The sequence below is a fragment of the Anabrus simplex genome, chromosome 3, assembly GCF_040414725.1.
Source record: "Anabrus simplex isolate iqAnaSimp1 chromosome 3, ASM4041472v1, whole genome shotgun sequence".
Taxonomy (NCBI): domain Eukaryota; kingdom Metazoa; phylum Arthropoda; class Insecta; order Orthoptera; family Tettigoniidae; genus Anabrus; species Anabrus simplex.
The window spans coordinates 51,610,759-51,626,678 of NC_090267.1; the positions used below are offsets into that span (position 1 = coordinate 51,610,759).

Consider the following 15,920-nt stretch of genomic DNA (forward strand, 5'->3'; position numbering starts at 1 on the left):
TGTCGGCAGCCCTGAAAATGGTTTTCCGTGGTTTCCCATTTTCACACCAGGCAAATGCTGGGGCTGTACCTTAATTAAGGCCACGGCTGCCTCCTTCCCACTCCTAGCCCTTCTCTGTCCCATCGTCGCCATAAGACCTATCTGTCGGTGCGACGTAAAGCAGCTAGTAAAAAAATATTCTTGTCTTTCTAGAACGGGACCACCATTTCACCGTCATCAATTGTAATCGTGTAGGCTAACGAGTGAACCTCAAAACAGCCTTCAAACTCAGATAAATGTCCCTGACATGACCGGGAATCGAACCCGGGGCCTCTGGGAAAGAGGCAGACATGCTACCCTTTAATTGCGATGGCGACACTCCCTTGTAATATATGGTGTTAGTTTCCTCGCGTAATTATAAGATTAGGCACAGTTAAATGCCAGCGATTCGATTCGGGATTTGATATCGCAACCTCAAGCACAGGAGGCAAGCATGTAACCGTATGAGCTACGCAGCTGGTCCCTGCTAATGCTGAACACCGCAATGGCTGCGCTGCTGGGAGCTTCATATAGCCAAATAAACTTTCAGCGAAAAGGATGGAGAACTGGCAATTTACTTTGCACCAAGAAGACTTATCTTCAATGGCCAATTAATTTCTCGACTGACCGTGAGGAAACGGAACGGTGAATGCACTCCGTATTCGCAGAACCTGAAAAACAGAATCCCGTTTGTTGAGTTCCAGCTGGCTGCAGAAAGTAACGGCAGGCTGCAATATTTACATTGGCTTGTTATGTCTCATGCAATTATCAACATGACAGACCTAGCTTCCAGCAGACGGCAAACCGGTTTACACACAAGAGACCAGGCATACAGCCAACATGCAGCGTAAAACAGTCAGCGAAAACGTTTACCCGGTAAAAATATCCTCTCCCAGAGGACGGCACAAACAATTACTCGTGAAAACATATAGGCCTACGTACTCTCTCTTTCTCTCTCGGCCAACTTTGAGGTGTAGGAATGTTTTCTTCGTCTTACATTTTTCCCGACACATCTTACTGGAGTTGACTGAAGTTGTACTGTGCAATATCAGCCACTTACAAAAACAAGTCTTAATTCCAAATGTAAAAAAGCGGTTTTCCCCTTAAAACAATACGACCACCAGGACCGAAAAGCAAGCTCGCTGTTTCGCGCGTTTTAAATAATAATAATTGTACCGGGCGGTACACCTCTACACCGTTTATTTAAAAGTTGCGCCAGTTGAAACTCCTCTTCTGGAGGAAGGTTGAACTTTATCTATTCTATTAATTCTCTACTTTCTCAGAAGATGTCACCACGTGGAAAATTTTGAGTTTTTGAACTGTGTCACTTTTGATGTGTTTTTGTTTCGCTTGAAGTAAGAAGTGTGAACCTTCTCTTCTAGAGGACACTACTGAAGATCAACAATAGTGCACCCTAGTGCGGAGTCAAAGAACTATTTTGTTGGAGAAATTTTTATTTCAAAAGTTTGTTTCTTGTTAAATTTCTTTCTGTTATGGTTTAAGTTGGCTGTTTACCCCTCTTTTTCCCCTTGTTTTAGATTTATCCAATCCCGAATTTCTTTTAGTAATTTCTGACCAATCTGGTGTATTTTCCCCCAACTTGTATCTGTTGCGGGGTCCTATCCAATAAAAACATTGTGGGCGGGTGTTTTCTTTCCCCTAACGCCTAGAAACTTCCGCGAGAGTATTTAAACTGCTGATTTTTGGGTCTCTGGGCCACTTCTGTTCCATCTTTCAGTGTGTTAAGTACCTAGCAGGAGGCGGGAAGCGCCTCTTTCTTCTTCAGCCGTTCAACACCAGGTAATGGCCTATTAATAACTTCTTTTCTTGCTAGGTCGGCAGTTTAACACTCGCGGCGGGTTCGAAGCATTTCCATCATGTAACCTTTTCCTAAAATGTAATTACTCTTTTCATCTTTTTCTTGTAAAGCTACATATTGGGATAGAGAGTGCTAACCCTCTCGAGCTCCCACTCACATTTGTTTTGAGGTGAACTTATTTTCTCAAACTATTCTTCGTTTATGTAATGTAAAGTGTTCTTCTCTAAGTCACCTCTGTAGTATGGGATTAGCCCTTGCGTTAGCGGCCCAGAGCCAGATTAGGTTTTAAAAACAAAGTGTATTAGGAGTGCAAGTTCGCCTCCTCTCAAATTGTTTTAGAGGTCATTTAATTAACCTGCTTTTCATTTAATAGACCTCAGTAGATTGGGTATTTTACCCCTGGGTTTGTGTCCGTTGTGGACAACTTGAAGGTGGAGTTTGGTGTGGCCTGGGAGAGGCTTAAATTAAAGAGCGGGTGGCTCTTTTGGAAACGGAGTGTTGTGTGCCTCGAGGAGGCTTAACTGTGTAATTTGGAGCAAGTGCTCCAGGGTTTGATTGGGGTCTTCTGCCCCTTTGTTAAAATTTGTATATCGGAAAGTTGGGCTAGTTGCCCAAGAATTGTGAACTCTGGGCTCGAAGCCCAAACTCTGTAACCCCTGTAATTGTACATTTCAAATTGTGTTTTGGCTACTAAGTACCTGTTCTTTGTTATTACTTAATATTGAAAAGAAAATATAACCTCGTTAAATTTTACATTAACTTTGATTCCGTAGTTTGAAAACCCATTCACGCCCGCACCTTCTTACACCTCTACCTACCGCTAAAACACGGTAACAATAATAATAATAATAATAATAATAATAATAATAATAATAATAATCACACCGAAAACACAATAGAAACATTTTCAGAAAAATCCCAGGACCAAAATAAGAAAATATAATTTGGATAGAAAAGAAACATAAATTTATGAACTTAGAAAAAACAATGATACAATTAGAAACAGGGAATTAAAATTCTAGCAGATCGCCTCTGTGATGTAGTGGTTAGTGTGATTAGCTGCCACCCCCGGGCACCCGGGTTCGATTCCTGGCTCCGTCACGAAATTTGAAAAGTGGTACGAAAGCTGGAACGGAGTCTACTCAGCCTCGTGAGGTCAACCGAGTAGAGAGGTGTTCGATTCCCACTTCAACCATTCTCGAAATGGTTTTCCGTGGTTTCCCCACTTCTCCTCCAAGCAAATACCGCGATGCTAGGGCCGCTTCCTTTCCTCTTCCTTGTTTATCCCTTCTGATCTTCCCATACCCCCACAAGGCCCCTATTCAGCATAGCAGATGAGGCCACCTGGGCAAGGTACTGGTCCTCCTTCCAGTTGTATCCTGGACCCAAAGTTTCACGCTCAAGGACACTGCCCTTGAGGCAGTAGAGGTGGAATCGCTCACTAAGTCCGAGGGAAAAACCAATCCTGGAGGGTAAACGGATTGAGAAAGAAGGAAATTCTAACATTTGCACTGACTTTAGCCTATAAAAACATGCTTGACAAAGACACTTCTAAACACAGCACTATCCCCGTTAAATCGCAACAATTAGTTAATGGAAATAAAAGAAGATATAGAAGAAATTGGTATCAGGCCTACCGATAAAACAAAATTTGCGTAGAAACTTAAAAGAGAATGCCGTATACAGGAAGGATAGAAGGACGCAGAAAGAAACTCTGTAAACGAATGAAGAGATATTGGGAAGAAAAGGAACCTCGTTTATCCGGATTAAGTGGGACCGGAACTGATCCGGATGCTCGAAAATCCAGATAATCCATAAAAACAAAAAATGAAATACCAAACCAAACCAAACCAAACCCCATGGCACTACAGCCCTTGAAGGGCCTTGGCCTACCAAGCGACCGCTGCTCAGCCCGAAAGCCTGCCGATTACGAGGTGTCGTGTAGTCAGCACGACGAATCCTCTCGGCCGTTATTCTTGGCTTTCGAGACAGGAAAATGAAATACAGTACATGTTATATAGTAAGTTGTACAGTAATACCTTTTTACAATTGTAGAAAACAATATAAGAACACTTCAGTTACGACTCTGTTTTATGCACTAAAATAATGTGTGAACTTTTTCTGTTTTACATTTGTATAGCGTTTGCGCGCAGCACGACCACGAAGACGTTTTACTAACATCAGTTCTGCCGATGTGGTTTTGAGTCTGGGATTCTAAGTAGGCCATCAGTTTGTTCAGCTGCATTGTTGCATCTCCACGAGTCATTGCTTCTGATGGAGCACCAGTTTCATTTTCGGATTCACTATCACTCTTGTCGTTACCTGCCGAGGAAGAAGAGGCAATAACATATTCACCTGGCATGTCGTAGCCTGAATTACAGTCATTTTTCGACTAGTCACTTACGTCGTTAACATCTACGCCCGAGCATCTGGGAATGCGTGCAAATGTGTCAAGGAACACAGAAAAGTCCACGGTTTGCTATTCTCAAATCCTGACGAATGCCGGAACGGTACCTTTGATAGACCGAGGCCGACTTACTTGCAATTCCTGTCCCGACTCCGTAAAAGAAACACTGTACAAGTAAAAATACATTTTTTCGATCCGGATAAAGAGGGTCGAATAAACGAGGTTCTTGTGTAGTAAATAAAGGTCAAGCGCACTCCTTAGTTGGACACAATAATAATAATAATAATAATAATAATAATAATAATAATAATAATAATAATAATAATAAGTTTTAAGACACACCAACTACTTTTACAGCTTTCGGAGATGTCGAGATGTTGGAATTTTGTACCGCCAACAGTTACTTTACGCCCTAGTAAATCTACTGACATTTGGGCACCTTCAAATAGCACCGGATGGAGCTGGGATCGGAGCCGCCAACTTGGGCTCGGAAAGCCTGCACTCTACCCCCTGAGCCACTCAGCCCTGCTCGTGTTTTATATCTTATAAATCATGCGACTCATGAAGGGCAGTGTGTTCGAACCCAACCGTCTGTAAGCATGAAGATGCCATTTTTACGCCAGGTAAATGCCCCGGGGATGTACTTTATTAATGCCCCGGTAGCTACCTTCTTAGTCCTTTAGTGTCCGACTCGTTGGCCGACAGCGTACTGGCCTTCGGTTCAGAGGGTCCCGGGTTCGATTCCCGGTCGGGTCGGGGATTTTAATCTTCATTGATTAATTTCAATGCCCCGGGGGCTGGATGTTCGTTGCTGTCCCCAACATCCCTGCAACTCACACACCACACATAACACTATCCACCGCAATAACACGCAGTTACCTACACACGGCAGATGCCGCCCACCCTCATCGGAGGGTCTGCCTTACAAGGGCTGCACTCGGCTAGAAATAGCCTCGAAATTTAAAAAAAAAAGTCCTTCGGTATCCCAGTGCAAATACGACGGTAAACCGCAAGCAAAACAAAATATACGAGCGACGCAAGTAATGCCATTTTTTTTTCCCAGCCAGTCATAACAATGAGTGTTGATAGGGCCGGTTGGTGTGCATGGCAGGCGGATATGTAACAGCGCCTTCGAGGTCTGTGAGGAAATCAATGGGAAACTGTACGCTTTCGTAGCGTAACGGTCAGTGCTTTTAGTTGTCGCCTTCGATTCCCCGTACTGCCAGAGATTTAAGAATGGCAGGAGGGCTGGTATTTTTTAAAAAAAATTATTTACAATTTGCTTTACGTCGCACCGACACAGATAGGCCTGCATTTGCCTGGTGTAAAAATGGGGAAACCACGGAAAACCATCTTCAAGGCTGCCGACAAGGGGGTTCGAACCCACTGTCTCCCGGGCGCAAGCTCACAACTGCGCGGCCAACTCGCCCGGTGAGGGCTGGGATGTGCAATTCACCTCCATTGGGGACGTGCCTGAAGAGAGCTGCACCACCTCAGGACGAGCAAAGAGTTTACTTTCAGCCCGCCTGGTGGCCATGCTCGATAAGGTGTCAAATCTGTATGGTCCGACACTATGTTTAGCCCATTCGAGTCCCGTTGGTGGTAGATATTTTCACCATCAGAATGTTGCCCAGCGAGGTGGTATTCAATGTTTAATCACGAGAATGCGTACCAAAAACCTGGAATAAATTCCAAATCTCTCCGCGGTGTTCATATGGAATGAGGACATTTATGACGCTGATGGTGGTTCGTCCGTCGGATGGAGACGTTAAGCCTTAAGCAGACTCCTTGGTGTTATTCAACAGGAGTAAACTGTGTGTCGACACCTGATTTCACCCTATCCCTACTTCATTACTGTCCTGCCTCATCCAGACGTGAAGGTCGCCCTTGGGCGTCAACTAGAAAGACCTGCACCAGACGAACCGAACATGACTTCGGATACTCCCGGCACTGAAAGCCATTTGATAAATAAATAAATAAATAAATAAATAAATAAATAAATAAATAAAAAAATAAATAAATAAAAAAATAAAAAACTGGAAACTACCCCATTTCCCTAGCATGCCTCTTCTTGGACACCTAGGCCTCCTGTGACAACAGATGACTGTTTTAACCAGCCGAGAACTCAAAATATGTACTTAAGTTTATGAAAAATACCAGCCACAAAATTTTGCCAAGCAAAAAGAGAAAGAGAATGTGCCAAAGTACGGAAGATCATGCGATGGCTAAAACCCGTTGGCATTCTCTCCTTTACATTTCGACACGTGTCTCACTTGTTCTCTCCCTCTCATCTTTAGACTCTTCCTTTAGGAGTGTGGATATGGCGATCAAGGGCCTCTAGCTGAGTTTGTAATTGCTTCCACTTGCGCCAGACCCCTCACTTTTGCATATCCTACCCGATTTCCCTGGATCAACTTCTTCAATTCTGACCCCTACTAAAATATTAAGGGGCTGTCTGGCCGAGGCGGAAAAGGTGTGCTCCACTTCCTGAGGTTCACTCAGGCCATACCAAATGAGTACTAGATTAATTCCTGGGGGCAAAGGCGCCCAGCGCGCGTAGAGCTAACCATTCTACCTAACCAAGTGCCGAGGTTACGGATACTGCAAAGGGCCTTCATTACCTGCACAGAGAAGACACTGCTTTTGTTGGTTTTTCTTTGCGTTAGTACAGTATCGGATATGCCAGGCTCAGGGAGTCCCATTTTCACGCCTTTCGTGGTTTCTTTTCACTCGATACCTTTATTCCTTGAAGGGTCCGAAGTTTTCCTTTCCTCTTCTGTTTAGAATTAAGACGAAAGGGTTGCCGAGCTGTACTTCCCTTTAAAACGACTATCACCACCAGTCACCTCTATCTCATTTCTCTTGGATTTTCTAATAACGATTCAGCGTTAACTAATCGCTTTAATTCGTTCTCATTCTCATTGACGCTCCCGAGGTCTGCAAGACTGATTATCCATTTTCCAAAAACATATTTCAACATGCTAGTAAATTTGTGTCCTCGTCCCGAGGGGGTACACATCTTTCCAGGTGCATCCCCAATGGAGGTGAGCTATGTGCACTATTAAATCCATTATTAAATCTGTAGAAGTACCGGAAATCAAACCCGGTCCTCCGGGGACGGCAGCTAATAGTGCTAACCGTTACACTACGGAAGCGAACGGTTCCAAGTCAATACGTGGGAGCTGGCAACCTCTTCATCTTCGTTCCGCAGCAGTTGGTAATTTTCGGTTAGCTAGGCGTCACCTTCCGCGTGAAAGGTTGTAAGAGTGAAAACAGACACGTTCGTTAGGGTTATTTTTATTACATCAACAGTAGCAGCCTGCAATACAGTATTTTTTCTCCCTCAAGTAGGTAACGATATTAACAGCATGGATTTCAGTTACAGGAGATATTCATCTAAAAGTCTTAACTATCTAAAATATTTGCCAAGAAGAACTAAAAGTTACTGGTTCAATTTTCTCTCGAGGCTCAGCTGCTCTATTCTCGTAGAAGACACTAAAGCCGGTAATGGGCTTTTAGCAAATTACCACGTAATTGTGAGTGATGAATGGTGTGAGGAGAGGAAGAAGGCCGAACCGCGTCACTGAAGCGGAACTAGCTCGCAACCATCCATGGCCAGCTAGATCTACGCTACGCGCGACGCATCAAGTCGGGCGTGAGCTATCCACTTTCATCCACACCAGTAGAGGTCGCACTAACCTAAAATATGCCATATATGCCAATTTGATCTACAGTATGTAATAACAATGATGCAACAAGTCGAATACATCGTCAGCAAGAGTAACTCGTAATCGCAAACTACGTACGAACTCGAGCCTGGATTCGAGTCGACGAGTGGACCAGGCATTAGATGGACAGCGAGATCATCACATTGGCTATGAAAGAGGCGAGCGAGAGAACTCGAATGTGAACTCGAATATGTTTTGTAATCAAAGGGTTTAATCAAAGCCATGTTATGACTGAAAAGATTGGTACCATATTTGAGGTATGAAAAGGAAAGCAATTTTATTCGTAGAACTCATTTAGTAGGCCTAACATGTATTTTCTACAAATGAAATGTATGCTGGCAGTTTTAAAAAAACCTTTAATAAATACGCAAATAATTCTGAATTATTCTCGAACATAAACCAAATAATAATCTGAACCCTCTGTAATGATAACTAAATCTATAACGAAGGCCAACATAATACAACTAAAGGAAACATCTCAATAATTAGTAAAAAAAAAAAAAAGTGAACTAGTTTCTTGTTTAGGATGGATTCAATGAAGAGAAAGCAATGGGCTGCAATCGGGACCATTGCGGGTCTGTGACTTCACGCTCCAGCGAGCAAGCAATTTCTTGACTCGACTTTCAGCAGTAACTCGAGTTGACTCATAAATGTTTGAGTCGAGTTAAGGGAATTGAATTATTCGACTCGTCACATCACTACTGTATAAATATTTTTTTTTCTGTGTACTTCAGATATTTGCCTCATACTTCGTTCTTCTCTCGCATTTGGTATTAAAAAATCGAAAGTAGGTCCAGTTCAATTTCTTTTTTTGTGTGTCATCATGGGAAAACGGCTAAACAGACTTTTCTCGAAACTCTGTATTACTGTTCAAGGATAGCCAGGGATGAATGCCCGTAGTTCGTATAATATGATTTTGTTACACATTTAGCGAATGGTTTGCCCGACGAGGGACCTTTCAGTGCAGTGCGATGTTTGTGAGGTAGGTAGTAGCTTCGTTTGCCCCTCAGCTTATTCCACCCGCCGTACCACGATTCAGGCAGTATGCATGCGAAATGTGTAACGAGCAGTTTCAAGTAGGCCTACATCACTGCACTGCTGCTTCAGGTAGTATGTATGCGTAAGTTGTATAAGAACGTTCTACGCTGACGAAGTGAATGTTTTCACGCTGGAAAATACTGTAATGCAAGTCAGCAAAGCCCGAAATTTGTCACCATTAAATACCACAGAGCTACAAACTTTGACACAGTGGAAGCCTTTCCCTTTCAGTTTCGACTTAAACTGTAACTAATAGGTTCTTCAGTCTGTCAAAACTAATTTTGATTACATACAATTTAGAAAATGCCCCGCCGCAAAAAAAAAAAAAAAAAAAAAAAAAGTTTGTAAAAGAAACTACCTACTTAAATAAGAATGGCATGCTTCGTCCTTACAAGAACATCAGATTCCATAAATCACCCTCTTTTACTGAAAAACCTACAACCTGTTTTCCAGTCATTGACCGGTTCAGGGATGTGATGAATGAAGCAGATATAGGCTATTAGTACGATGGGGTCGCCACTCCCAAAGTGATTTATTAATGACTGATAAATGCTATGAAATGAGAATGGAGAGTGTTGCTGGAATGAAAGATGACAGGGAAAACCGGAGTACCCGGAGAAAAACCTGTCCCGCCTCCGCTTTGTCCAGCACAAATCTCGCATGGAGTGACCGGGATTTGAACCACGGTATCCAGTAGAGGCCAACGCACTGTCGTCTGAGCCACGAAGGCTACTTACTTTTTTATTGCGAATTCTTATTATTAAGAAGTGTAAAACCGTTTATGTTAAAACCTGTGTCTGTCTGCTCTTCTAATAACTAGTGAAATGTTATAACTTATAAATTAATCCAGTACTCCTCGTGTGGTTCTACCTAGTAGTTCTTCCTCTTAAATCACCACCACCCACTCCCCACTGATCCATCTGGGAATGCAATGTTGCGGAATACATACGCTGGCACCGACGTTGCGCCAGTTGGTTTGTTTACCGCAACATTCCGTTACGTCTCGTTCCGGTGACGTTTCCGTCCTTCGCGGAATCGCAATTATAGTGTATTATTATTATTATTATTATTATTATTATTATTATCGTATTTTAAATTGTTTTTAATAATTTAGAACACGTTTAATGAGATTACCGGTAGGCCCTATATAATTTAACGGAGTTTGAATTATTGTGCTTTCTTGATATGTGATTTAATTTATTAAGAGTGAAGATTGGGAAATCTTTTAGGTGCGTGTGATCGTTGAGGTTTTTGTTACGTCATGCTCTGGTGACGTCATGGGCTTTCGTGTAACCGTCATTTTGCAGTCGCCGAGTTCGATAGTTGCAGTCGTTGAAGTGCGGCCAGTATCCAGTAATCGGGAGATAGTGGGTTCGAATCCCATTGTCAGCAGCCCTGAAGATGGTTTTCCGTGGTTTTCCATTTTCACATCAGGCAAATGCTGGGGCTGTACCTTAATTAAGGCCACGGCCGATTCCTTCCCATTCCTAGGCCTTTCCTATCCCATCGCCGCCATAAGAAATGTCTGAGTCGGTGCGACGTAAAGCAAATAGCATTTTGTAGCCCATTATTATTATTATTATTATTATTATTATTATTATTGGAGAAAAATTAGATAAAGTGACAATCCATAGTTCAGGAGCACAGTGTGTGGAAATCCGAAGTATTCTAACAACCGAAGGCAATATTGTTAAATGCTACTCAGCCGGGAGAAAGTAACCTTCAATGGTGAAAATTCCACATCCGGGATCGAACCTCGGTACACCACATGGCCACAGCACACCCTGTTTTTCAATCGATAGCTGGACAATTAATCACCGCCCACAGTAGTGTAACCGAGCGCACTTTGTTCCTGACGCCGTGATTAATGCGTCACCTCCCACGGTACGCCCCGCCTGACCTACATTGAGCATCCTCTCAGTGCTCCGAGTGTCTGGATCTAGCATTCTCTATGTTTGGTTAAACACCTGAACACGAAACAGGTTAAAATAAGAAATAAATCTACGATTGTATAGCAATCTTACACATGTAATCCCTCTACAGTGCATATTCTTAATCTGTGGGCTACTTCTAACGATATATTATATTTCTTGAGTAGCATCAATGAAGCAAGTAAGGCATTTGGCTTCAAAATGAACATTCTGTAGACAAAATACAGGGTCATCAGCAAGGTAAAAATAAAGTGGTTCTGTTGTGGATGTCTTGATCCATGATGTTCATTTCTTGCAGACCCTTCTTGGTGTTAACAAACCATTTGTCATAAGAATTGTCTTTCCTATTGGGCTCGTTGAAATGGTTAAAAACATATTTTTTTGCTAGGGGCTTTACGTCGCACCGACACAGATAGGTCTTATGGCGACGATGGGATAGGATAGGCCTAGGAGTTGGAAGGAATCGGCCGTGGCCTTAATGAAGGTACAGCCCCAGCATTTGCCTGGTGTGAAAATGGAAAACCACGGAAAACCATCTTAAGGGCTGCCGACAGTGGGATTCGAACCTACTATCTCCCGGATGCAAGCTGTCTGTCTGTCGTCGGACATTCTTGAAATATTTAACGTATTGTATCTGAAATCCTGCTGCATGTTTTATACACTTCTTTGTTACTGCGTAATCGGAATGTGTCAGTACATCTTTTTAGTCCGAGAATTTTTCTTAAAATATGTCTTTCCTTCTTTTGAATTTCTTCTATCTCTTTTCGGGTTGTTAATCCTAGGCATTCTGAAGCATACAGGCAATATGGTTGGATTACATTTATATTTAACTTTGTTTTACATTTCTTTTAATTATTCAATTTTTGCAAGCTGGATGTGGTTTTTCAAGCAATTTCTGGTATTACCATGCTTCTCTGGTGTTTTTAAAAGTAGGAAAGATCACAATATGAAGATGAAGTTGGAACTGAAGAGGACAAACCGGGGCAAATTTTCGTTTATAGGAAGAGGAGTTAGGGATTGGAATAATTTACCAAGGGAGATGTTCGATAAATTTCCGAATTATTTGCAGTGAAGAAAAGACTAGATAAACAAGATAGGGAATCTGCCACCTGGGCGTCTGCACTAAATGTAGATCAGTGGTAATTGGTTTATAACGCTATCATCCAGGATGGAAACAGCACTGAAGGGGCGTCATATTTCAAGTACACAGGATGCTGGTTAACGCAAGAATGGAACACCGACGTAGAAAGCAAGGCCAAAATCTGCATTACAAGATGTGTGATCCTGAAGTTAAAACGTCCTGTGTGTAACCAAGAAACTCGTTAGTGTTGTGTGTTGCTCTACGGTATCGAAGGCAGGGCACTACACTCTTCGTCAGTGAACCGACAGGCTTTTGAAACGTTGATGTATGGAGGATGCTGTCCGGCTCTTTGGTTTAGTTCAGAGGGCCTGGGGATCGATCCAGGCTGGCGCGAGGATTTTAAGTGTGTCTGATTAATTAATCTAGCTCGGGACAACGTGTTTGTGTTCGTCTTAATACGCATCTTCATTTACACACAACAGATTCCATTGCAAACCACTACAGAAACAGACAATAGTGAATAGATTCCTCCTCATGGGGATGGTTTGGAAAAGTATCCAGTCGTAAAACTAGGCTGATTCCATATAAAATTCCGATCCCAGATACTTCTGAAAAGCCCCAAAAAAATTATCTATGGAGGATGTTGAAGATACAATGGGTAGAGCACGACACAACGAGGTACTCCGTTGCGCCCGGAAACCATGGGAAGTCCTCAAACGTAGGAAAGCATTTATTATTATTTATTAATTATAATATTTGATTTACGTCCCACTAAGTATTTTTAGTTTTCGGAGACGCCGAGGTGCCAGAATTTAGTCCCGCAGGGTTTTTTACGTGCCAGTAAATCTACCGACAAGAGGCTGGCGTATCTGAGCACCTTCAAATACCACCGGACTGAGCCAGGATCGAAGCTGCCAAGTTAGACGTGGAAGAGCAGCCTATTTTCCACATCTTTCGAAATAATCAAAGCCTGCTACAACTTCATCATAGGTGGAGAAGACTATCCTGGACGCGGAACCTCCGACCGTTGACATCCACAATACAACTACGATGTGAGAAAGTAGGAAAAAAAAAAAAATACTCCACGACAGTCGCCAATCTTATACGATCAGAATGAACCGGAAGACTCAGAGTGAGTGGTAAGAATCACTCTGTATGCAGGGAAGGTCCGACTTCAGTTACACAAACATATTTCGATTCTAATGCGAGTCCTACCCCACAATAAAGATCCTGGCTCTGAAAGACACCCAAAAGTAACGTTTCGGTCACTTAATTGGGTAACTTTTCCCTCATATAAAATGAGCTTGCTAACAGATCTTTCTTTATATTTGTATACTTCACATTTTAGTTAGCGGCTTACTAAGGTCAATGCATGCCGGGTCTTTACCTTCGGGCCAGTTGTCGAATACTGTCTGGGCTATGTCCCCCGCCGAGTCGCTAGGACTGAAGAGGAACTCCTTCGTCTTGCCGCTCACCAGGATCAGTCGAAGGTTGATCTGGAACAATGAACCAACCATATAAGACACTTTTAAATGAAAAAGATCTTTATTAAAACGAGTGCAAGTGTGAGGAGAAATTACAAGTTTCCCACTACATGCTACCTGTGACACACTTAAAGCAGCAAAAACATATTAATGAAATTATTAAATGCGTCTAGTAAGATCACTTTCAATAACCACAGAATAAAATTAACATTTTACGAGACAGGTTTTATACATAACACAGTACTAGAAGAACAAGTTTACTTGCAGATTGTTATCAACAAGCAGTTGGAACGACTTGAAAAGTATTACGTATTTTAGAAGAAGTTCTAACATAAAACAATGTGTGTCACAGGATAATCTTCACAAACATCTTTTCTCTGTTGGTATTCAATTAAATACGAAGTACCCTCAAAAGTCGATATAAAATATGTTCCAAAAATGTGGGACGTAAATATGCTATTTTCTTATCTGAGGTGCAATATAAAAGGTTCCTATGAACACAGACTTATTGAGAAAACTTTTCTCAAGGTGTTTTGCTCTATATTGCACCGAAGGGCAGTGGTGGGGTATATTTTTTCGTGTTTACTACTCACGTCCCGATTACTCACAATTTTTTCGGAAACCCTCTATACAATGCTTTGCAGTTTAGATCAATACGTGGTCAATAAGAAGAAATATAGAATAAAAAATAAATCACTTTTCCCTTTGCGTAAATCAAATGATCATAAATATGTCTCCCGGTCATGGCCATCTACAACAACGGCTGCTAATTTCAGATGACAAGTCAAGACATAGCCTGCACGGTTGCTAGGTAACATTGTCTGACAAACCATCCAGTGCCTGCACGGTCGCTATGGTTAGACTTCCATTACACATTTTGTCGCGTTGCGTTACACAAACTGTCGGATGACCCCGAGCCATGAGACATATTTATGTCAATAACAGCAACTTAATGCTCAGTAATTTAGTTATACGAAAGCTTAAAAAGTTAGTAAATGAATTCGGTTGAGCGGGCTGTGTGTCTCAGTTTACCATGTTCAATGCTGCGGGATCGAATCAGTACAACCAGCAGGTTTAAATGCGAGAGACCTGCATTTGTTATGGAACATTTGCCAACCCCGTCGTGCAGGGGTAATCAGGTTGCCTCCAACCTGCAGGTTCCGGGTTCCTGCCCCAATTTTAATCCTGGACTGACCCAGACTCGTGAGATCAACTGAGGAACTACTCCACGCCCAATAATTAGTTACCACTGTAATAACTTTAGTACTTAAATCATATTAAGTAAAACAAATAACGCCCCTTTGTACAACAAGTAATATCTATCTTGTTGTGCTCTTTTGCCATGTAAATATAGGACTTTAAAGAAAGGAAAACCAATGTAAACGTATATAATTTTGCCGGGCTGAGTGGCTCAGACGGTTGAGGCCCTGGCCTTCTGACCCCAACTTGTCAGGTTCGATCCTGGGGATCAGCCCGGTGGTATCTGAAGGTGCTCAAATACGTCATACCGTGTCGGTAGATTTACCGGCACGTAAAATAACTTCTGCGGGACTAGACTTCGGCATCTCGGCGTCTCCGAAAACCGTAAAAGTAGTTACTGGAACGTAAAGCAAATATTATTATTATTATTATTATTATTATTATTATTATTATTATTATTATTATTATTATTATTTATTAAAGTTATTTTTGATATTTCATTGAAGTAAAATGTGAACATATATTTTTAAAAAAATCCAATAACTATTCGAATGGTGAAGGAAGAACAGGTGAATAAATCAAGACTGAACGGGTGCTATATTTTTACTTCCCATTAAACCACTTTTTAGCCACTTGTCATGGAAATTATTTTTATGATGCAATGTATGTTATGTAAGTCATGTATATAAAGCCCATACACAAGCTTGCTTATGTGGGATTCACTGAAATGTTGACTGAACTGTTGTATTGTAAATAATATGAATTAAAATAAATAAATAAATAAATAAATAAATAAATAAATAAATAAATAAATAAATACACCAGACAGTGCAGACGTTGTTTCTCAAACCATCAGCAGTCATCAGTGTAGTTTGTTTTTTGTAGTCCTTACGATGCAATGGGTTAAATAGAAGCTCTAGAATACGCTTCCTTGCAATTTCGGTTGCGTTGCCGACACTTAGCCTGCACTTACTGCAGTGTTATTCTTTGTATTTGCTTCGACTCTGAGTAGTTGTAAAGTACTACAAAATACTCTTTTAATACCCACTTGCCTAGATAACATAGCCCCCTAAACAAGAAAGGCTGGAGACCCCTGGTCTAGAGGTAGCGAACCTGCCTCTCACCCCGAGGCCTTGGGTTCAATTGCCGAGCGGGTCAGGTATATTTGCCTGGATTGGAGTGCTGGTTCGAGGTGCATTCAACCTCCATGAGAA

The 15,920-nt window shown here is 41.8% G+C and overlaps 1 protein-coding gene across 1 annotated transcript in view; it reads right to left on the reverse strand.

The window, feature by feature from the left end:
* UBL3 (ubiquitin like 3) overlaps positions 1–15,920 on the reverse strand; it is a 177,440-nt gene that overhangs the window by 38,079 nt on the left and 123,441 nt on the right. Inside the window, exon 2 of the mRNA XM_067143768.2 lies at positions 13,410–13,518. Coding sequence (XP_066999869.1) covers positions 13,410–13,518 — 109 coding nt within the window. The remainder of the gene's footprint in view (positions 1–13,409; positions 13,519–15,920) is intronic.